The sequence below is a fragment of the Carassius carassius genome, chromosome 11 (assembly GCF_963082965.1).
Source record: "Carassius carassius chromosome 11, fCarCar2.1, whole genome shotgun sequence".
Classification (NCBI taxonomy): domain Eukaryota; kingdom Metazoa; phylum Chordata; class Actinopteri; order Cypriniformes; family Cyprinidae; genus Carassius; species Carassius carassius.
The window spans coordinates 5,762,587-5,786,599 of NC_081765.1; the positions used below are offsets into that span (position 1 = coordinate 5,762,587).

Genomic DNA, 24,013 nt, shown 5'->3' on the forward strand with positions numbered 1-24,013 from the left:
AATGTCACATGGTATCGTATGTTCATACCAAATAACATTCAGTTCAAGATTGCCACAGATCTTTATTATGATAATTTATCAGGGTTCATTTGCAATTTCAGGTTCAGGTCTTAATAGCCTTTTATAATTCACTCTCTTTTTTACGTAATGTAATGCGTTTAATAAGCTTTGTTAACTAATTTAAAAAAAATTAAGATCATAATTGTTAAAGACTCAGCAAAGGAAAAAACAAAACAGTTTTTTATACTTTTTTGATAAAAAGTAACCATTAGAACATATGTGACTTGCGCACGTAATTTTTACAAAGCATGTTTGCTAATTTAATGAGCTTTTTGATTTGCAGTCCTTTGCGAAGAGATTCAGACTGGCAGATATAAATATGAGTAAAATAAGGTCTGAGGTTTGTTTATCTGATTGTGTTGTAGAACAAACCCAGTCAGTGCTGCCAAACGATTAATCGCAGCCAAAAGAAGATTGTGTATACATAATATATATGTGTGTATACTGTGTATATTTATTATGCATATATAAATACAAATTTAAGAAAAATATGTGATGGTTATACATTAAACATATTAGTAGCTATATAATATAAATATATAAATGTATATACATGCAAATATTTTCTAAATATATTCTGTATGTGTGCGTCTTTATATGCGAATAATTAGGTTTAATAGTTTGGCAGCACTAATTGCATTATTAAACGGTTCCAGACGGACTCCGTCCCGGACTCCAGGCTCCTGGTGTTGCGTCTCACAAGCTTCCGGTGTCTCGGGATGAGATCCGGTCCGGTCTTTACCGCAGACCTCAGTTCACCGTTACCGCAGAATCCGTATAAACTGCCTTCAAATCCAGCCGTGCACAGCACTTTTCCTCACTTTCTTCACCTAGCCGTGACATTCTCCTCCGATGTATCTGTGATTTATCTGTGTGGAGCGAGCGGGATGTAAACCCTTTAACCGCGACTCACGTTACAGCTCCGCGTTATTCTCGGCGTCGGGTTTCTTCTGCGCCAAGAGATGATGTGGACACCGAACCGCTGGTACGTACTGCCTCCGTTCCTGGGTTTTTATTACGTTTTCACCCACCGACGGCTAATTTCCGTCATTACCGAGAGGTCCGGTGTCCTCTAGATATCGGTAAGCTGATTATAATGGTTGAACGGCAGATGGGGAAGTCTCCTCTAGAGTTAGTTATTCCTTATTACTGTATGCCTCTCATACATGCGTTTGTTAAGAGTCGGACCCCACAGGAGCTCATTGATCCGGGAGTAACACAAACCCTTGTTTATCTGATCGTGCTGTTATGCTGCGTGTAATAAACACCTGTCTGCTTGAGTTTTAATGCTTCAGGCTTTAGTAGAGGAGAACAGCAGGCTGCTCACGTTAACACCTGATGAGGTAAGGATGGGCGTCTGGCCCGGTCAACCAGGACCCTGCTGTCCACTTTTGACTTTTTAGGGATCAAAAACCCAAGGTCAGGAGGTGTGTCTTTCAGAGACACCGGTATTTCCAAGACGTGATAAAATTGACGCTTTGAGCAATTGCTAAGTTAATAGATGGCTAGTTTGACTTCACAGTCAGTGAGGTTTGGTGAGTCCTCTACTTTAACTCTGTGTGATCCACAGTCCAGCAGCAGCAGCAAAAACTCAACACACCTGCACTTTTGGTGGAATCTATGTTAGTTTATTTGGTAATTAGTACTATTATCCTGATATTTAAAAACTGTTATTGTATACTTAACCCCATGTCTTTCCAAACCAGTATGTTTCCTCTGGGGAACACAAAAGGAGATACTTAGTAGAATGTCCAGACTGCTCTATATAATGAGAGTAAATGGGGACTGTTAGGATCCACAAATATCATAAATAACACAGATAAAAATGGCCCATGTGAATCTATGGTCATGCACAGCTTCAATGATGGGAACACATTTAACGACAAGCAAACATTATTTTCAGGTTTCGCTTTCTTATAAAATTTTACATGCAGTGTCATTTTATTTTTTATATACTATTGTAGAACTGATATTTTGAGTCAGCTCTCATACAGTATATATATTTTTTTGTATTTTGATGTGGTTTTATTTTTTATTAGTTGTTTTAATATTTCTATTCAGCTTATATTTTATTTCAGTTACCGAAAAAGATTTTTAGTGAGCTTTATATACATATTTTTTAATGTTAGTTAACAATAACAGCACTGTTTCAGCCTCATTTCGGTTTGATGGCAAGGCAATGGTGTAAAACTGTGTGTGGTCAGGTTGCATTGCGAGTTGTTACAATATTGTTAGTTAAGAATTTTAATGTAATTTGCCTTTTGCAAGTCTTTTATTTCTTAAGTGCATAATGTCGTTATAATTATGTAATTAAGGCTCATTTTGGACGTGTGTATGTAGGTGGACCTCATTCAGGAAACACTGTTGTTCCTCAGTCATCTGCACTAGTACAGTAGATACGTGTTGACGATGTGCCACTAGACTATAAAAAGACCCTCCAACGTTTGTGAACTGACCCAGTGATTGATTCTGCCAATTGCAGAATTCTTTTAATTATTTATGCATGACCCTGGACAGGAAAGACTGAGTGGCCAATCGCTATGAGTGTTTGTAGGGTCAGAAGCACCAGTAATGGTGACGGTGCAAAAGTGTGGAGAGCTGTAATTCTAATTGTTTGGAGAAATAATCTCACACCTCAACATGGCACATAATTTCAGACATTTATGTCGCACAAGCGGTGCAGGATGGGTTACGCACCAAATATGCGTTCACTGTCAACGACTTCTGCTTTCTTATATTTTAATATTCATGTTGATCTTAAATGTTCTCTCTTTTACCTTCTTATCTAACCTTGAGCCTTATACACACTGGGACAATAATTGTGCGCGCTTATCAGCAACGTTTTTTGACGTCTTTTGTGTTCATACCCAAGTGATTTTCAGGGTGGCGATGAGCTGAGTGAACGTGAAAATTCACTCCCTGACATTAGATGGCGCTAATGAAAAACCCCAGTACACATCGAATCCTATTTGATCTGCAATTCCTCTCCATAACAACTCCCTCTTATCGAGATTTATGTAGTCGCTGTCACCGAGTCACTTTTTACTGTAACGTGTTCCATAGTATTTTAAACAACCTCTTATTAGTTTTAGTATTTTTATGTTTTTTAAATGTCCTTTATTGTTTAATGCATTTAGGGGCGGCAGTGGCTCAGTGGTCCATGTAGGTTGTCTACAAACCGGAAGGTTGGTGGTTCAATCCCCGGCTCCACCTGACCAAGTGTCGAGGTGTCCTTGAGCAAGACACTTAACCAAAGCTGCTCCCGACGAGCTGGATGGCGCCTTGAATGGCTGACACCGAGTCGGGGTTTGAATGAGTGAGTGAATGTGAGGCAACTTGTAAAGCGTTTTGGATGGCCATGTGTAGGGCTGGGTATTGTTCAAAATCTTTCGATCCGGTGCCAATTTCGATACCTCAGTTTCGATACCGGTTCCTAACGATACTTTTTTCGATACCATATGTTTTAAAATCCATTTCAACATCAACACAAATACATTAAACACAAAACTTTTATTTTTCACCTTAATTAAAACAAATTCTGGTAACACTTCTCACTCAGGATAACATTATTAATACAACTGGTTGAGGTGCGCCATTCAGGGGCGGACTGGGACAAAAAAGTTGCCCTGGACTTTCTGGCCCACAGCAGCCCACCACATCATAACGCAAACGCCCCTTTTTGATGTCATTTATTAATTTAATATTTAAGTAAACAGTTTGGGGATTTTAACCAATAAGGCAACTGATCCTCCGTTGAAAAAAAAAAAAAAAAAGAACAGCAGCTGTTCATTTAGCGATACATGCTCATCAAGACACAAACATTCTTCTAGAACTCACACTTTGCATTCAGTTAGCAGATCCATACGAATTATGCATGAAATAGAAGTTTATAAACCCAAAGATAGCTTTATGTGCTTTACAGATGAACTTGAAGTCTTTATTCATCCGAGATAAATAATCAATAATAGAGGCTCGGTAATACAAGTTCATGATCCGATTAGTGAACCGATGATTCTTTTGAGTCAATCTTTTAAAATAATAATTTATTTTGTTTAACGAAACCAGTGTGGAAACCAGTGTTTCACAAACTGGATAGATCTGAGGTGCAGGGCTCGCAAAATCGCTATCCTGACGTCCCAGGGCTATTGTGTTTTCCAGTCCGATGGGCTATCGTGAATAGTGATGTAAAATTCCTAACTTGATTAGCGTTGTTAACTCGCTTGAAGGGGTGAAACGGATCGTAGCTGATCGTTTGCATTTGTTTCTAAATCTTGCTGATTCAAGCATTTTAAACAATTTGCATGCGTTCGGAGCTTGTGCTCACTCATTGAAAGCATGCGCTTTGCAACCTGCATTTCAGACAATGCGCGTACAGAGAATTAATTCATCTTTCGCGTATCGTAACTTCTGAATGAACACGTACACACACAATTATATCAAAATAATTTGTCTCTGCAAGTATTCTCGTAAACACAGTCGGTTATGTTTTAGGTGAACGTATACAGTGGCCTGCTGCTTAGAGAAATTCGCTGTACCGGATAAATCTGTCTCTTTCTCTCTGTTTTTTAGACGACGTGAAAGGGGGCGTGTTTCAAGATACGCAATGGAGTAGACCAAACTAAACAGGGAGGGAGGGCAAAACACTCATCCAAACAAATGCTTCATTAACACCGGCTTTGGTTGCAATACTCTTATCGCATATGTTGCACTTTGCTGACTCGGCATCCACTTTTATAAAGTGTAGCCACACTTTAGACCTCTTTGGCATTGTAAAACGGAAACGTTTTGAGAAAAAACAACTACAGTTGTGTTGTGTGAGTGCGAGTATCTTCAGAAATCCTCCCCGTCACGTCACATGTTGGTGGACATCCAATCACGGCGAATTTAGGTCCTTACATGCACGTATGCTACAAGCTCACACAGACACAGCCGCTTGGCAAAAAAAAAAAAAAACACCGGCCGCTTGGCTTTTGGAACTGAAATTTGGCACCGGAAGATAAATAATTTTTCGCTACTCATAGTATCGAAGTTTTTCGTTCGATACCATAAAGGCATCGAAGTTCGGTACCCAGCCCTAGCCATGTGGTCTGTTGAAAGCACTATATAAATGCAGTCCATTTACCATTTGCAAATTTCAGTGGGTGAAATTTTGTATGTATCAAGCTGGACACAGCAGTTCACTGGACTGTTAAACAGAAAGTTGCTTGGTTTGAAAGTTACTTTTGTGCGACCTGCTCTTACATGTCTGTTGATAACGGACAGCAGACCTTTTTTGTCTGTGAAATTGCACCAGCATTTCAGGATTTTACATTTTTGTCTAGTGTAACTGCATTCAGGTTTGAAAAAAAGAGAATAATTTAAAAAGTGAATTTTGCCTTCAATACTTACAGTTGGGGGTCTCAACACACCCCTACACATAAGTATTAGCAATAATAATAGTAGTGGTTGTTTTAGCAAACATCACTAATTGGTGTGCTGTGTTGGAGTTTCCCAGCACGTGTGTGTTTTTGAGCTGAGCAGCAGTGGTTTTATAATTGGGCTTACTCTAGTACTCTGGCCGACCCATGCTCTATGGTGGGGTGGGGGTGTTTCACTTAAAAGAACAAAAGCTAAGTCCTGATCAATAAAAGCAATGAGTTTAATCTCCAGTGTGTTGTGTGCTTGTCTGAGTGTGTGCTGCCTCGCTGTAATCAAGAGTTTTTCATAGAACCGCTTGATTCTTCCCATATCTTGGCTGGTGTCTTTCACGGGACGTTATCCTGCTTTACAGAGGGCTGGACTGAGTCAGGTTCAGCAGGTTGATAAGTGTGTCCATCTGTTCACTGTCAGCCTTTGTGTTTTCTCCTCATACAGGTTGAAGAAGTGCGATAAGAAAAGCTCTGTTCTCTTTAGCCTGTGTCAGAATGTCTGTTTTTGTTTTGCCACAAACTGGTCCACTGCCAGTTTACCCAATGGTATTTGACAGCCCGGGTTGCCAGAGGGTGGAAAACATAGCATATTGCAGCCATAGAAGCCAACAGATGAACTAGGTCAGAGTTCACAGATTCTACAGTACATCCATGACTGGACGCATATTAAAACGCAGATTAATACAGAAGAAATTACAGAAAGTTCACCAAACACTATGGAATCAAATAAATAAAAAGCCTCAGTGTAACGTCAGTTAAACAGCAAGGACAAGCAGGCTTTTCAAAATTACAGCAAAAAGAAAATTAAAACTAAATTGCCTGTCGATGATCGTGTTTTTTTTTTGTTTTTTTTTGCCAAAAACAACATGTTCACCTTCTATGGTTTCAAAAGCGGTCTTTTACAAACCTTTACCCGCTTCTGTTTCTTCGCCATTGCCTCTCTCACTCTCTTCACGTGATCATTCATGGAGCATTCGCTGTCCAACTAAACTCAATGGTGTTGGTCGTTTATAGCCTTCATTTAGTTTTTTACTTCTGGTGATTGTTTTTGCACTCCAAAAATCATAAAAGATGTTTTCATTTGTAAAGGTAATGATGAAGAACAAAGCTTGTAAGAATCATAAACTTTTGTTGGTCACAGCGTACTTTTTTTTTTCAGTAAACAAAAAAACCAATGGAAAAACAGTATGCACAGACAGACCAGTGGCTAGCCAGAGACAGAACCTCATTTCTCATTCACAGATGAGAAAACCTTACAGTACAGAGCGCATAAAATGACAATAATAACGCCTTCCATTCTCACTCGGTCTGCAGCGTGCTGATGACACATCGTGTCTGCATGAACAGGGTGTGCGGAGGTTTCGAGAGGTATGACTGGATGAACCATTTTTGGTCCTACACTTTCGGCAGATGATATAAATGCATACATTTAGACCACTTATCCTAGTGAATGTTATCAGGATGTGAAGAGATTTTCAACCAGCATAACAAAAATCTTTTTGAAGTCGTATGACAGCTATTTGTGAGAAATAATGACATATCAGTCAGGTCCTCACACAGAGCTATCTCTGCTATGACAACATTTTATGGGCCTCTTTTGTGATGATATTTTTGTCATATTTGAAGCTTGTGAAGGTGAGTATATGAAGACAGAATTTTCATTTTTGGGTGATCTAACCCACAAGTTTGGAGGACCCCTACAGCAGTGAAGTTCCTCAAGCAGTCAGCTATGTGCAAACTGAAGATGGGTATCATAGGGGGCTGTTATGAGAATCTTAAAAAAAAGAAAGAATTTCAGCTAATTATTCTCAGAGGACCACAGAGCAGTTCACTACTTCACGAAAACAGACTTCCTAACTGACAGGAAACCGTGTGAGGCTGAGATGGCACACGACAGCACTGGAACTTGTTTTATCTCTCGACATTAATGACTGCACCTCAGTTGACCCCCTCTGTAAAGCTTGTGTAGTTTGCAGATGACGCTACGCTGATTGGCCTCATAAGTTACGATGTCTAATCTGCTTGCAGACAGGAGGTGGAACAGCTGGTAAGCTAAAGCAAACATAACAGCCTGGAACTGATCACAAGATGGTGGAGATAATAGACTTCAGAAGGCGCTTAAACCCACAGCTCCCCTCAACATCATCGACTTAAGTGGATTTTTTTACGAACCAGAAAACACCATGAGAGAATTATATAAGTGGTCCATAAATTGTGCACAGTGTTTTAAGTCATAAAATCTGTGATGAACAGAATGATGTTTGGTTGAAAGTTTTCACATTCATGCTTTCATATGTTGACAACTTTTAGTGTTGTGAGCTACTCCTAGCACGATAAATTGCCTCCTGTCTTGTTCTTTTAGGTAGATAAAATGGCTTTTAAAATTGATGATGCCAAACCTAGTGACAGAAATGATGGCAAGCCTTGCATCACACATCTTAATGAGCAAAACATCTATTTTCTTTCAAGAAAAAAATTATAATATAAGATTAAAGTGACATTAGGAAAGGATGATTTGTGTGTGTGTACTGTTTGTACCGTTCCTTTAACAAACTTTATTACACGTTCAGGCATTGGCTACAGTCTATGGTTTTCCAGGTCTTTACCCTCCAAGAAGCAATTGGGAACAGTAAAAAAAGAAGCAGGCACAAAAACAGTTTTGTCCCCAGGCAGTGGCCCCTGCGAACCACTGAACTACATAACTACTGAAGAGCAAAATTCTTCAGCAGATTGACATTCCGCATCTGAAACAAACGCCATTTAATTATTTTAATGCTTTCAAATATTGGGAATGTAGTCACAGCTGAATGAAGTGCATGTGGCAAAATGGCATTTATTTATTAATTTTTTTATGTGGACATGAGTAGTGTTTGTACATCATACAAGCCACATAAGACTTAATTTTTTAAGATTATGTATATATATATATATATATATATATATATATATATATATTTAGACTGAGTTTAATTGCCAAAGTACAAAATAACTACACTACCCATAATCCTGAGGAGAATTATACCAGATACTGTTTCTGTGGAAATGAAAACCCAAAACATACCCATGAAACCATTAGACATTAGAAGAATGCATATTAATAACATGTTATCTGTTTATTAATACTTATGAAGCTCATATTAATGCCCTATTCTGCACGACCATATTCTAGATCCCTGAACCCTAAAAATAATTATAACAACTACTTGCTACCAATAAGCAGAATACTATGAGTTTGATGAAGGACGACTCATAATAGTGAATATGTGTTCCCTAATCTAAGTGTTACCCTAATGTCATTACCAATTACTTTAATATATCAGTAGTTTTGCATTGAGCCGTTGTTTTTGATTCTATTCTGTTAAATCAAGATTTTTACTACTAACAGACTGTACTTTCGCAAGATTTTGTATAAAGTTGTGATGTCTTAAAGCTTATTCATTTTGATTTAACACATTTATTGGAGTTGTAATCCCTATGGAGGAAATGTCACTGTTGCACTTTATTGTGTAATTATTTCAGATGTTGGGAGGTAATTTCTTGATTTTACAAGTTCCTTAATATTTCAAACTATTTTTGCAGCTTAAATCTGTTGGTATTTTTTGTTCTGTTGAACTGCATAGGAAATAGAGGCTTGTGACTGGCATGCATATTGAGTCCTGTACTGATGATTGTAGCAAGCGCGGACTCACAGTGATATTTGTGTGGTTTTAAATGTCTTGAACTCGCAGTACAACTGATCTGGGCACAGTACATGGGCCCCTCACAGACCTCACACCAAATTTGACCAAGTCATTGTGTGGGGGTTTGCTCAGTGCAATAATCTAGCAGACACGGCTGAGTACAACATTCTCTAAAGGTCTTCATCAGTCTCCATTGTTGCTGAGTGATAGTTGAATGTGAGATAAGTATGGAAGAATGAAGTCCTTTACCTTAACAGTGCCAGTCAGAGGGGAGGTTTTTCCCCATTATCCCATTATTAGTAAAAAAAAAAAAAAAAAAAAAAAAAATTTTTTATATATATAGTTTTTTTTTTATGTGCAGTTGCATAACAACAGTGATACGACTCTCTCTTATAATAATACATTTATTCAAATTTACAAGTTCCACTTGCTTTAACATGTTTAAAATGGTATTCAGAACTGGTTCCAGTTGGATTCATGAATTAATGACATGTGGGCTAATTTATTTTAGCAGATTAATACAAACCACTCAATATCAAAGTCTCAGACTCATCAGTCACAAATGGCTCACAGTCTAAGCTCTCATTGAATTAACATCTGACTCCTTCAGTAAACTGTCATTACCTTCGGGCATATCCGATCTGAGACCAAGAGCCATTACTGTGTAATGTTGTAAAGGATTGTGAGATGTCGATCTTATTACAGACTGAGGAACGAGTGGAAAACAAGCGCTTCTGAATAGTGTACCTGATATAAACCAAACTCAAAGCAAAACCAAACATACAATCCTGAGTTACACCATACCTAATTCACAGGACAGTCCTGGGACATTCATATTTAACGTTTACTGTGAAACCAGTCAGTTACTCTACCTGAACTACTCTTGGAAAATAAAGCATAAATATGACTCAATTATAATTTACATTAATGTTTAGGGATTATTTTAGGTTAATTTTTATAAATGTCCTCTTTTCCTCGTTTTTTAAATAGACTACATTATGAATGCGTGCACGTTGTACTTTCACTTTTGAATTAGCGGCAATTGGCAATTCGGTGACAATTGCTTGAATGGACCAAAAAAAGCAATTAAACCATTAAAATTTAACCCAGAAAAAAAAACTGATTTCATAATGTAATTGTTAATTTAACTTTTAATAAATTGTTATATTGTATCATAAAAATGATTCAGATTTCTTAAGGCACTAGTATACAGTAGAGTGGGTCGGAAGCAGGGCCGTCCTTAGCTTAAGTAGGGCCCGGAGCGAAGTATGAAGCAGGTCTAACAAATGGAAAACATTCAGGAAACCTGTTTGAAAACAGTAATGATTTTTGCAGCTCATGGTGATGATATTGGTGCAAAAAATGACACCCTCCAACTTCAAATGTTTATTTCTGTAAGTGTGCAAGATTATCTACCTCTAACAAAAATATAAATGTGCCACTTCTCTTTTCTCTCATCCACTTTCCATACTACAGTATCAATTTTTGTTTCTTCCTATTCGTGTTTTGTGTGGCTTCGTCAGGGACCCTTGTGAAGAGGATCTGAGTACTTTCAATTGTGCGGATGTACAGTGACAGCTGGAGCTTTGTGTGAGGAACTTCTTCATTTGTCATCAGCTGCTGAAAAGCTGCTGACATTGTTCTGAGCTAATGCATGCTGTGTCCTTGTTTAGCATAATCTACATCATAAAACATTCCTGCTGACCTCCATCACTCACTGCTCTTCTGATTCACAGTGGAATGTTCCAGTGGGGCTGGTCCTCTCTGAGATAATGAAGCATTCTGGCCTTAGATCTAGCGTTTGCTACTTTGCAACTAAATGGCTCAAAAATTTGAAATTTATCACATCATTATCATGGTACAGTATTTTTCATTACTTTGATTCCAAAAAAACTATCAAAGGAGTTTGTACAGATGTGTAGTGTTACGTACATGGACTTTGAGTTTCCTTATTTGGTATTTTTCCTGCTCCTGTTTGATTGATTTGATTAATCCCCACCTGTCTCCACTTCCCTGATTACCTCCCGTGTTCTTAAATACCCTGTCTGTTTAGTTCCTCCTCGTCCGTGATTACGTTTATATATTGTATTATGTTGGATGTGCCCTTATTCTCCTGCGATTATTAAAAGTACCCTTTTGTATATCGTCTTCCTCGTGCGCCCTTCATCACATACCAGCAACCTGTAACAGAATCACAGACAAAAACAGTTTGTTTAGCTGCGTTTGTCTTTCTTTTTGTTTTGTTTTCCTCACGCTCCTGGAATGGCATTACCAGCAGTCCAACTCCTGTGCCTGGAGCAACTGGATCGTTCGCTGGAGGACATACCAGGGACTTTCTAGATCTGGTGTGCCTTACCCACTTCCCCGACCGCTCGCTCTCTTGCTCGGTGTAAGGCATGCCTGCCAGTGAATGGTCCCAGAGAGGATTTCGCCGCTTTCGTGGATTGGGTGCTGGAGAAAAATGGATCTTCATTTACCATCTGCACCGCTGAAGAGGATATCTCCAACCCCACTCCCGACCCAGAGACCAGCCATCCGCCATCCCGCCGCATGGAGCTAGAGCCCACCGCAGCCGCAGAGCCCTAGCCTGTCACTGTCGGAGAACAAGGACTCGAGAGCGCGACTGACAAGGTGTGTGAGCCGGCAACACCGTGCGTCGTGGGAGTTTTGGCGGAGATCGAGGGCGTGGAGGAAAGCCCTGCCCACACTTCTGCGACTGAGGGTGAGCTGCATTCGGTTTCTGGGAATTATATGGAGGACCTTATAGACTGGTTTGTGGAGGGTAAATCCTGAATCTCCTGTTCCTACGCTGGTTCCCCCCAGCCCTGAATTTTCTGTTTCTCCGCTGGTTCCGTCCAGCCCTGCTCCTCCTGTGTTTCCTCCCGGCCTCCCTCTCTCATCTCCTCCTAGACCAGCCAGTTCCTCGACCTCATCTCCGCTGGTGCCAGTCAGTCCCGCAGCTCACCCTCAGTCAGCGCCATCTGGGCTCGATGGTTCGCCGCGGGACTTCCAGTCTCCAGCTCCGCCTTGGCGTGTGGATTCCTGTCTCCGCCTCCAGCCTCCGAGCCCTGGACTCCACCTTGGTCCTTCGACCCAGCGGATCTGCCTTGGCACCCTGCTCCCTCATCTTCACCGTGGCCCGTCATCCCACCTGCTCCACCGGGCTCCCTTGTCCCTCCGGCTCCACATTGGTCAGTCGTCGACCATCCGCCGCCTCAGGACTCCACTCCTATGGTCTTCTCCTCGTCATTCCATCCCCCCGGCTCTGTCAGGCTCCTCCTTCTTTCTGACTCCACCTCCGTCCTCCATCGCTCCGACTCCGCAGCGGGCTTCCGGAGCCCCGCCTCCGCTTCGGTCTCTGGTGCCTTCATCACTGCCTTGGACCTTCGGACCCTCGGCATCACCCTGGCTCTGCGACTGCTCTGCTCCATCATGGGCTCCTCACCCATCGGCGCAGTCTCCCTCTGTTAACCCCCTGGTTTCATCGGCTCCTCCTCCACCGTGGCTCCTCCCGTCGTCGACTCCCCCGTGGGTCATCATCCTGGCTGGTCTCTGGAGCACCATCTGGCTCTTCCCGCTCCGGGCTCCTCCATGGCTCCTCCCTCCTACTTCATCCTGGGTCTTCTCCTTTGCCTGCCCCTTGCCTGCCTCCAGAATCCCCACCCTCCCTCCGCTGGTTATCCTCTTGCGGTGCGAGGATGCACCGTTTCGGGAGGGGGCGAACTGTTACGTACATGGACTTTGAGTTTCCTTATTTGGTCTTTTTCCTGCTCCTGTTTGGTTGATTTGATTAATCCCCACCTGTCTCCACTTCCCTGATTACCTCCCGTGTTCTTAAGTACCCTGTCTGTTTAGTTCCTCCTCGTCCATGATCACGTTTGTATATTGTATTGTTTGATGTGCCCTTATTCTCCTGCGATTATTAAAAGTACCCTTTTGTATATCGTCTTCCTCGTGCGCCCTTCATCACATACCAGCAACCTGTAACATGTAGTTAAAATCTTGACATTTCACATTTTAAATGGAGATAATTGTTCACGCTTTTATAGTTTAAATAATAGTTTATCACTTTAATGATGCATAAGCAAATGTGAAGCGACTTTTTTAAGTGACAAGATATATATTTTGATATTTTTGGGGGGGTTATATATATATATACCCAAAATTGTGAATAGCATTATGATTTTATTGCACCTTTTTATTTGCTCATAAAGTTTCCTGAAGCCTGTGTGTAGGCCAGTTTTTGCTCACTTTTGTCACATTCATGAGTATGAGAACAGTAGGACAGTGTAGATGAGAGAGAGAGATTCAGTGTAAACCTCAGATTAGGACATTGATTTATACAGTTCTTATACCCATTTCAGTGAAACAGTTCAAAACAAAGATTTGCTTGCTTTATCTTTCCGAAATATTCCTGATCTGTGTAGCATTTTCTTTTCAAATGTTGCTGTGAGATCCAGAGAAAAGCACTTGAACAAAAATGTTTCTGTGATTTAGTTTAAGGCAGACGAAACATCACTGATGTTCTCAACAGCACTGACAGACACTAGAAACACGTAGCCATGAACTCTCCTGTAAGAAGGCTTTCCCATGGATTTACTGTAACATTAACTGAACTCCATGGTATTTACATCTATTAAAGGAGTAAAAGTTGTCATTTGTGCTGTTGTATTTATACAGCTAGAGAAATGATACTATATTTAAGTATGATACTATATTAATTATACTTATTTAGTATATATATTTAATTATACTATATTACAGTATGTATACTATATTTTTAATTCACCTCTTTGTCATGTTCTGAAAATAGTAGTTTTAAAACCACAATTAACTGGCTGGTTTCTGAACAGCTTTCAGTAAAAATCTGCTTTAAATTTTGAAAGAAAATAAAGGTAATGACATTTAACATGATAATTATCGATATTGACCAAAAAATCTCATCGTGATCATTTTATTTTGGCCATATCAACCAACCTTAGAACTAATTTTTTATTTGTGGCCACAATATATACTTTTTCTTTTGCACGTCATGTGCTAAGCTTTGTATATTTGAGAGCCAGCAGATATCACTTTATTGTATTGATGCATTGATTGTATATCGTGTAAATGTAATCTCTCAGACTTTTTCACATTTGCCCACCTTCACTTTCAATCTAGAGGAGTTCGAGCTGTGAAGGTGAGAAAGAGTATAAATAAACACCTAGACCTGCTTCATTAACTGCTGGCAACCTTACTGGACCGTCTCCAGAGAGTCTGCTGCTGCTACAATATCAGATGTGTTTCACACTTTCACACTGACTCTGTGTGTGTGTGTGTGTGTGTGTGTGTGTGTGTGTGTGTGTGTGTGTGTGTGTGTGTGTGTGTGTAGCTGATGGAGAATTTAAAGCAGAGAGAAAAAAAAGATCAATAAATGAGTTTGTGCTTTGAGTTCAGTGTATCAGTCAAATCATTGAGATGTTAGCTGAGCTTAGTGCAGGTTTTATTTATCAGTGTGTGAAGCTCGTGGAGATTTAAGCTTCTGATGGGTGTTTCCCTGCGTCTCTCCCCGGGCTTCCACGGCTCAGTTAATGTGCTGGTGGAAGCCCTTAAATAATACTGGATGTGTGTGTTCATGCAGTGTTTGTGTTTTCCCCAGAGTGATTGCTAAGCATGTTTGTGTTGAGAAAGCCAGTACAGATGTATCCTGTTATCTCACTTGTAACTGTGCCCACTCTTGAACCAGCTTTTCTTAAACTGTCTCAAACTGTGTGAGACAGTTTAAGAAAAGCTGGTGTGACACAGCTGTAGCGCCAGACCATCAGGATGTGTGTGTGTGTCCTTTGGGTCTAATAAAGCTGGTCAGAGTTTCTCCATACTGTATGACCAATCAATACTGCTGCAGGAAGTAGGGATCCACTATTATATTATCGGAAACGTTATCGGCATTGACAGATAATAGCTTAAAATATAAACATTGTACAAGCATTATGCCAACAAATTATTCCGATATGCCTTGCAATCCCATAAGACAAGTATCTGACATGTACTCAGGGTGTAGAGATAAGATCACGTCAGTGGTGTGGTCAATATTTTGCCTGAATTCATAACCCTAACCCTCCCCAGGTCCTAATGCCTGTTCGGTAAGTCCTTTTATTTATTTAGTGGGTGCCGTTTGCCTATTTATAATAAAAGGAAAGTAAAATACACAATCAAGATACTAAATGTGTTTTTTAATAAATAAAGCAGTTATTGATGTCATAAGATCACAAGTATGTTTAGGTTTAACGGTCAGAAGCTATAGCATGAATAAAAATCACAAACATGACACTTGTTAGTTAATTTTATAATATATATGCAGATTTATTCATTAATGTGTGTATATATATATATAGACTTGGTGTTGTTTCCAAACAAATGGAAATATAAAGGTATCGGCTATCGGCCAAAATGTGTTGAAAAATATCGGATATCTGCAAAATCTAATATTGGTAATCCCTAGCAGGAAGATACTTGCAGATACTGTAGCACATTCACACTTTTGAATACGTTGTACTCACAGGATGTCAAAAACAACATAACATACCATTATACTTTCTACTCAAAACACTACAGTGCATCTCATGTACAGCACAAGCCTAGGGTCACCTGTTCCAATTATAACAACTGAAACACTTTTCCAGGAGCACTTGACTACCTATCATTGTGACAAGAAGTCTTCATTGTATTTAATGTGCACTTGAAGTGTACTTCAAATTCCTAAATGTAAATGTTAATTTACACAAATGTACTTACAGATAATATCAATGAAATAAAAGGCCACCTAAGTGTGCTTAAAGGGAGTTCACTTTTATGTAAGTAATAATGTCAAATTAAAAGTTTTACTTGAAATTGCATTTTAAATCTTTGTATTTTAATAATCTTTTGTTTTGGTTTGAGGTACACTTATTTTGATGTACTGACTAACATACAAAAGGACATGTGAAGTACTTGATTATTATTTTAACTGAAGTGAGTTATTTTATATTACACAAAGTTGTTATACTTAAATTCTATTTCATCATTACAAATGTGTAATTACAAATATATTAAATAATGACATGCAAGTTTCAGTATAAATGACATTAAAGTATATTTAAGTTATATTTTAGTACTGTAAATGCTTGTCAATACATTTGGCAGCACACTTTAACCAAAAGTGTCAAAAAAAAAAACTTTATGTAACTGGATTTAATATAAATTTAAACTATAAGAAATCTTTAACATTCAGTTGTCTCCCAAAGCAATACATTCAGTATGTTCTTTTAAAGTATGTTACAGTAGGTAGACATGGAAAATGCCCCTTTTACTGCCACGGGTACCGCCGCTGCGGCATCTATAAAGTGCATTTGCAGCTTTTGACCGCTGAGTGGCGCTTTAACATTTTCGCACATAGACATCAGTTTTGCCTCACTGATGTGTTACATTTGACCTCTTCAGTCAGGGAAAATGAAAGTAAAACACTATAGTTAAAATATGTAATATATTTAATATGTAATATTCACGGATGAAAGTTTGGTACTTATGAAGTTATGTGCATTTCTTAGAACGAATTCAAGCTGGATAAATGTCAAGCCTGTGCCTGTGCTTATATTTTCTCTAAACTACATGGTATTAAACCATATTTTAGATCTGATACATTTAAAAGGTGTGCAGTATTATTTATATTATATGAATTATGTGTTATATTATTCAAAAGAAACTGTGGTTTACTTTGCACATGAGCATTAAAAGTGGTAGCCTATTTTAGTGAGCTAGGCTACATGGATTAATATGTAAAATTTCAATATTTTATATATGTATATCTGTTATTGATATAATTGTTTAGTAAAAAATGCTTTGCACTGCCTATGTCATTGAAATTTAGGCTGTTAAGAACAGTTATATTCTGATTTATTAGTCATTATGGATTACAGTATCTGTTAAACATAAGTATGACAGCAACCCTCTACATTGCGAGTAAATCACTCACATATGTGACAAAATTTCACTCTGGGTGACTAAATTATGTCTATCGTTAGCCATTGGCTAATAAATTCTTAGATTTTACTTACCATTGTGTGTGTTCGAGGCTTTTATAAGATTAGCACATATTTTCACTTGCTAAACACTGATTTTTTTTTTTTTTCTTTTGTATTAAAGCACACTAGTGTAAACATAGCCTTATAAATATGTCTGGAACTTTTTTTGTTTTTATGAATGCCAGTTTGTGTTAGGTGGGATTGAAATGAGTGTAAACTGACTTTCATGTGAATATGTTATTTAAAGATACAATTTGTAACAAAGTTTTGTTATAATAAATTATGCTTTAATTTGAAAAAAGAAAAAAAAGAAAGAAGCAATAAAACATTCTACAAAAGTGTCATTGTTTTTGTTTAAATTGGGGCACAAGTCTGCTAAAGCAATCGTTGATGGAATTGTTAAGTTGAAATGGAACCTGAACCAGAATCATTAAATTCCTTGTGATTCCCAAGTCTAGTGAAGCCTGTGGCTCGAGGACTGTCATACGGTCCATAGAGTGTTGCTTAATGACACTGACAGGACGAAAAACATAATGAGCCCTGCTCAGTGCTCAATGGAAAGTTTCCCTTGCTTTTTTATTGCTGTGGCCATATGCTTCTTGCTGCTTAATTTGTCAATAAAAAGAAATAAGAGGCCAATGAGCTGGAAGGAAAAAAGCATACAGTATATAAGAAAAACTGCTGATTCACATAAAGAATCCTTTTTAAATAGTTTGTTGCTGGAAATGTCATCATAAAATGAACATTAGTTGTTTAATATTCAAGAAGAAACACTTGAAAAAAACATTTGGCTTTACGTTTAACATTTGGCTTTATATATATATATATATATATAATTTACAGGAAATAAAAGTAATTGATATCACCAAGCCCTGTTAAAAGTATTTCATTTTATATAAATTTTACAATTGTATAATATCATTGTAGCTAAATACAGTAGATTGAATACAGTGTTTTCAATAATTGCCTCATATTCATATCAGTGATTGCGACAAAAAGTAAGTTCATACTGAAACCATGACCACAGAGACAATATACAAGTGAACTGTAAGAAATCTGAAATCTTTACACTGCTTATGACCTCTGTGTCATCAAGTTTCTAATTTTCATTTCCTCCACAATTTGTGTTTCAGGTGAAATAGCTCAATAGTTTGGCTGCACAAGGAGTCACTGGTCATGCTGTGCTTTGGAGGGACGAGAAAAGACTCTTAATAAGAAAGAACGGGAGAGTCGACAGAGAAGGTAGACAGCAGCTGCTATCATGTCTCGTCATCAAAGCCGAGCCGCCAGCCTGGAGGAGAAGGGAGCCACACCCATCCACAAGAGCTCCACCCCCTCACACAAGAGCTCCACCCCCACTCACAAGAGCGCATCTTCTTCCTCTTCATCTCAGAGAGACAGTCGACAGGTAAAACGGACTTACTTTTGAAACAGAAGCCACGTTTCCAACGCAGAAACTTTACCCAGGAACTAGGGACTTTGGGCCGGTACTCTGTGTATTTCCACTGCACGAACCATGAACTAAATAAAGTTACGGATAAAAAAATGCCCCCCAGAAAGTCCCTGCTGGCGAGGTAATACTTTTTCAAAGTCCCGGAAATTTCGGGGGCGGGACTTGGGCGCTAAACATCCTGATTGGTTGAGTTCAACCACCATTTATTTGGATCATCGAATGCACGAGTCCAATGCACTAAGTCCGAACTATCGAGGATGCAAGTCCAAAATGTGCGTACTTTGTATTGAGTAAAAGTGCACAGACCTACGTCACCAGTCTATTTGCCTAATCTTCCCGGTACTTTAGACCACGGTGGAAACGCAGAAAGCAACAGGTCTGGGGGAAAATAGTTCCTGGGGAAAAAAGTTCCTGGTACAATTGTTCCGGGTAATTTTGGTGGAAATGCAGCACTAGAAAGGAAAAGTTGTGGTTGTGTGGAAGTGCACGCACACATTTTCAGAGTGGTTAAAAAATATTTTGGTAACACTTTAAAATAGGGAACACATGTTTACTATTAACAACGACTTTTCCCTTAAGAAACTCCTAATTTGCTGCTTATTAATAGTTAGTAAGGTAGTTGTTAGCACTTTATGGTAAACTTTTGGGAAGTCATGGCCTAATGGTTAGAGATTCGGACTCATAATCCAAAGGTTGCGAGTTCAAGGCAGGAAATGTAGGGGGGGTGAATATACTGCACAGTGCTCTCTCCACCTTCAATACCACGACTGAGGTGCCCTTGAGCAAGGTGTGTGTTCACGGTGTGTGTGTGTGTGTTCACTGCTGTGTGTGTGTACTTTGAATGGGTTAAATGCAGAGCACGAATTCCGAGTATCGTCACCAAACTTTGTTGTATGTCAAGTCACTTTCACTTAACACTTTAGAACCTACTATTAACAACAACTACCTACTGTTAACAGCAACTTTTCACTCAATAAACTCCTAATTTGCTGCTTATTTATAGTGAGTAAGGTAGTTGTGAGGTTTAGGTGTTGGGCAGGATTAGCGATGTAGTATAAGGTCATGTAGAATAAGGCATTAATATGTGCTTAATTACTACTAATAAATGGCTAATATTCTATTAATATGCAAGCTAATAAGCAACTAGTTAAGGAACCTAAAATAAAGTGTTACCCACTTTATTTTAAGAAACAATTCTCAATATTAAGTAGTTGCTTATTAGCATTCATATTACTAGCATATTGATTGGATTATTAGTATTTGTAAAGCACATATTATAACGGGTGCTGATAAATATTGGCAAATAATTAATTACGTTCATTATCAGCGTGGATTGGTGCAGCTCTTCAGTTAACAACAGTTCTGTGTATTAACTGCTGCTCTATGTGAAATCACGCACGTGATGGAATTTACCGCTGATTACTTTACTGACAAGATGCACATTAATTATTGGCCGATATTTATCGTGCACCCCTACATATTATCGCCTTATTTTGCATGACCATATTCTAGATCACTGACTACACCTAAGCTTAACAACTACCTACCTAACTAACCATTAAGCAGCAAATTAGGAATTTGTTCAGGGAAAATCTAAATTAATCTTAATGAATATGTGTTCATTCTTTTGTGTTACCATATTTTTCATATTAATTTTGTCCATGATAATTAAAAACGCATCAAAGAAGAGTTATAAGCTGTGAAATCAAACCAACAAGATCCAAGAAGAATCAGGACATACAAAACGCTAGTTACGTATGTAACTGTGTGTAACAAATTAAACTCCATGATCACGGGAAGAAGGAGGCGAGAACCGGCGGACAATCAAATATAAACTTTTATTAAAAAATAAAGACAAAACACAAATAAAAACCAAACACAAACTAAAACCCAGGCCTGGTCCTCTCTCGTCCATCACTGTTGTCGCTCCGGTTTTATATCCCTCCATCTCCTCCGTGGGACTCGAGACCGGTGGGTCGAGCAGGTGTCGCTCATTTCCAATCACTCAACCGGCCTCGCTCCTGTTCCCACGTCTCTCGGCCCCGCTCCACTCATCACACTGTGGTTCTTTGAATTCTGGATGACTGCCAGAGGCAGTGTAAACACTATAGATTATCGCACCGCCAGCTAGATAGGTCGAGAGAATATACCAACAAAGTCACGTCGTGTGACGTATGCTGAGCCCTGGAGGTTATAGGCTACAGTAGCACAGCAATCTTCCTCGGTACGCCTTTCTCGCGCATTCCGAGTGACTGAGAACTCTGGCGGTCATCCAGAATTCACAGAACCACAGTAACATACGTATCTACCATTCTGTTTCATTCTTAATGACCGCCAGAGGCAGTGTAAACATTATGGATGACACATACCAACATAGTCATGAGGAATACCACCCACCTGAAAAAATTAAGGCCGCTCCAGAAGAACCGCAGAACTAACGGCGTGATGAACAGCAATGTTGACCTTATAAAACCGGGCAAACGTGAATGGAGAAGCCCAGGTAGCAGCCGTGCAGATACCCACCAGGGAAACTCCTCTAAAAACAGCCCATGAAGATGAGATGGCCCTATTGGAATGGCAAGTTAGCCCCCAGGGCAATGGTCTCCCTGCTGCCTTGTAAGCCAGCATAATGGTCTCTACTAACCAGTTTGACAACCTCTGCTTCGATACTGGAGCACCTTTCTTCACACCATCATAGCAGACAAATAACTGGTCTGACTGTCTAAACTGAACAGTGGAGTTCACATAACACCTCAAGGCACAAACAGGACACAAAAGTTGGGCACTTGAGTCAGACTCTGAATAAGTCTGAAAAGAGGACAGTTCAATGTGCTGATTTATGAACTGAGGAAGAAGGACCTTCGGAAGAAAAGAAGGATTGGGTCGTTGAACCACCCCCGAGTCATCTGGTAACCAGCGCAAGCAATGTTCGCTAACAGATAAGTCTTCTATCTTCTAAGTGTTCTAACAAGTCTTCAAGGACACCCATTTAATGTCAATGCTTTGCAAAGGCTTAAATTGGGGTGAGCACAGGAATCCAAGCACGAGAGACAAATCCCACACAAGGAAATGAGGATTCCGAGCAGGGCTCAGACAGCGCGCTCCCTTCAAAAAACTGCAGACAAGACTGTGAGAGCCAAGAGAAGACCCACCAACTGGAACATGATGAACATGACAATGGGAGGCATAAATCTGTCATGTGGAAGAAGCCTTAGCATTAGAGATGGTGTGAATAACAGCAGGATCACAATGCTCCAGGGAAGGATTTAGCCCAATGGCCTGACCCAAAGCTGCAGATGAGCCGGGTCCGGGTGCCAAACACTGCCCTTCAGCTGGGAGAGGAGGTCCTTCCTGGGAGGAAGCTTCCATGGATTTCCTGTCAGAAGTCTCAGCAACAAAGGAAAACATGGTCTGGCTGGCCACCGTGGTGCCACAAGTAACACTCTGTGCTTGCACAGCGAGATCCTGTGCAACGTCTCCCATAACAGAGGGATAGGTGGAAACGCATATAGCAGGCAGTCCGGCCATTCGTGAGACAGTGCATACTGGCCTAGTGGACTGGACACCTCTGTCCTTGTGAACCATAATTGGCAGTGGGTGGTCCTCTCTGAAGCAAAAATATCCACCAACTGGATGAAGCCTCCATTCTCCTGGATGTACTTGATCCCGGGAAAGAGCATCCGCTAGCTGGTTGCACACTCCTGGTATATGAGCTGCCCCCAGTAAACCGAGTCGTGGCTGACACCATGTCAGGTTTTCGTGAGTCAACCGTAGAGACCTGCGGGATCTTGTGCCGCCCTGGTGGTTCAGATGGAACACGGTTGAGGTATTGTCGGACCAAATGAGAACAAGGCGGCCTGCCAGAACCGGCATGAAGTACTTTAGGGCCAAGAACACTGCCCTTAGTTCTAGCAGGTTGATATGCTCTGTGGCCTGGATCGGTGTCCAGTGCCCACAAATACCCCTCCGATTCCACGTTGCCCCCCATCCTGTGAGGAAAGCATCTGTCATGACCAACTCCCGACGAGAGGGAACAACACCCTGGGGCAATCCTGCCTTCAGAAACTCTTAACTGTCTCCACCGTCTCAACGCACATATGCAAAGGTGAGAAATTATAACCATTCGATGGCAATGCTGGTAGGATATAGCCGTAAACTGTTGTTCCATAACTGGAGTGGTCTGAGGTGGCGTAAACCCAAGGGGATCACCACTGTAGCTGCTGTTAACATCCCTATCAGTCATAGGACCACGTCGTACTGTAAAGACTCCCCCGGGCGAAAGCGAGCCAAAAGTTGCAGAATGTTCGTCACACGTTCCTGAGACAGGGAGGCAGACATTAGACAAGAATTCAGTGTCATTCCTATGAACGTAGTGGTCTGTGATGGGACCAGACGGCGCTTTTTCTCGTTCACAGAAAACCCCAGCTTCTGCACATGTCTCATAAGCATTCTGGAGTCTTGTACAGCCTGTCGCTGTGTTGGGGCATAGAGAAGCCAGTCGTCCAAATAAGGAAGAATGCGCATAACTCTCATCCAAAGAGGAGACAGAGCTGCGCTCACACAACTTGCGAAGACGTGAGGAGCAAGGGAAAGGCCGAAGGGTAGCACTTTGAACTGGTAAGCTTGGTTCAGAAAACTGAAACGGAGAAACTTTCTGTGATGTATAGCAATTGGGACGTGAAAGTATGCATCTTTCAGGTTGACACTTACGAACCAATCATCTGCAGTCACAGACCAAAGAACGTTGGCTGTGTGCAGCATTCGAAAAGGAAGGACCCTCAGGAACAAATTCAGAAGCCTCAAATCGAAAATTGGGCGGAAGCCACCGTCCTTCTTCAGAACAAGAAAATATGTTGAATAGAACCCGTTTTCCTGAACGAGATGATGAACATTTTCCTGGTGTTCGGTGCTCTCTAACGCCAACCAGATGGCAAAAGCTCAAGAAGGAGATGGTTTCTATGGCTCCCTTCTCTAACAGTGAACAAATTTCCAGAGAGAGAGCCTCTGCGCGAACTGTGTCTCTGACAACTGTAGGAACAATTCTTGAAAATCTGGGAGGTCGGCATCGAAACTGTAGAGTATATCCCCTGTTCAGAGTCATCAAAACCCAGTGGTCTGCTTTGTTGGATCTCCAGTATTCCAACTGATCTATTGAAAAACGATCGACCATCGACCTGACTGTTTCAGGCTTTATGTGTGCGATTTTTAGTGTTCGCGTGGGGACGCTGACGGGGTCCTCCTGGAGGCTGTCGATGTGGTGGGCAAAAAACTCTCGAATCTTCAAGAACACGAGGTCTTTGAGAGGGCTGTGGCTGAGGTGCAGCGTGCCGGCGGAAACGTAGCTCCAGTGTGACATAATGATGTCGGGTCTGA

At 40.2% G+C, this 24,013-nt stretch overlaps 1 protein-coding gene across 10 annotated transcripts in view; it reads left to right on the forward strand.

The window, feature by feature from the left end:
* Nucleotides 1-766: 766 nt before the first annotated feature.
* LOC132152674 (oxysterol-binding protein-related protein 6-like) overlaps nucleotides 767-24,013 on the forward strand; it is a 58,439-nt gene continuing 35,192 nt past the window's right edge. For 5 of the 10 annotated variants that reach the window (XM_059561465.1, XM_059561468.1, XM_059561472.1 and 2 more), the window contains exons 1-2: nucleotides 767-1,045; nucleotides 18,321-18,595. In XM_059561465.1, the coding sequence (XP_059417448.1) occupies nucleotides 18,449-18,595 (147 nt within the window). In that variant the 5' untranslated portion in view covers nucleotides 767-1,045; nucleotides 18,321-18,448. The remainder of the gene's footprint in view (nucleotides 1,046-18,320; nucleotides 18,596-24,013) is intronic. The other 5 variants (XM_059561466.1, XM_059561469.1, XM_059561474.1 and 2 more) reach the window with 2 other exon arrangements.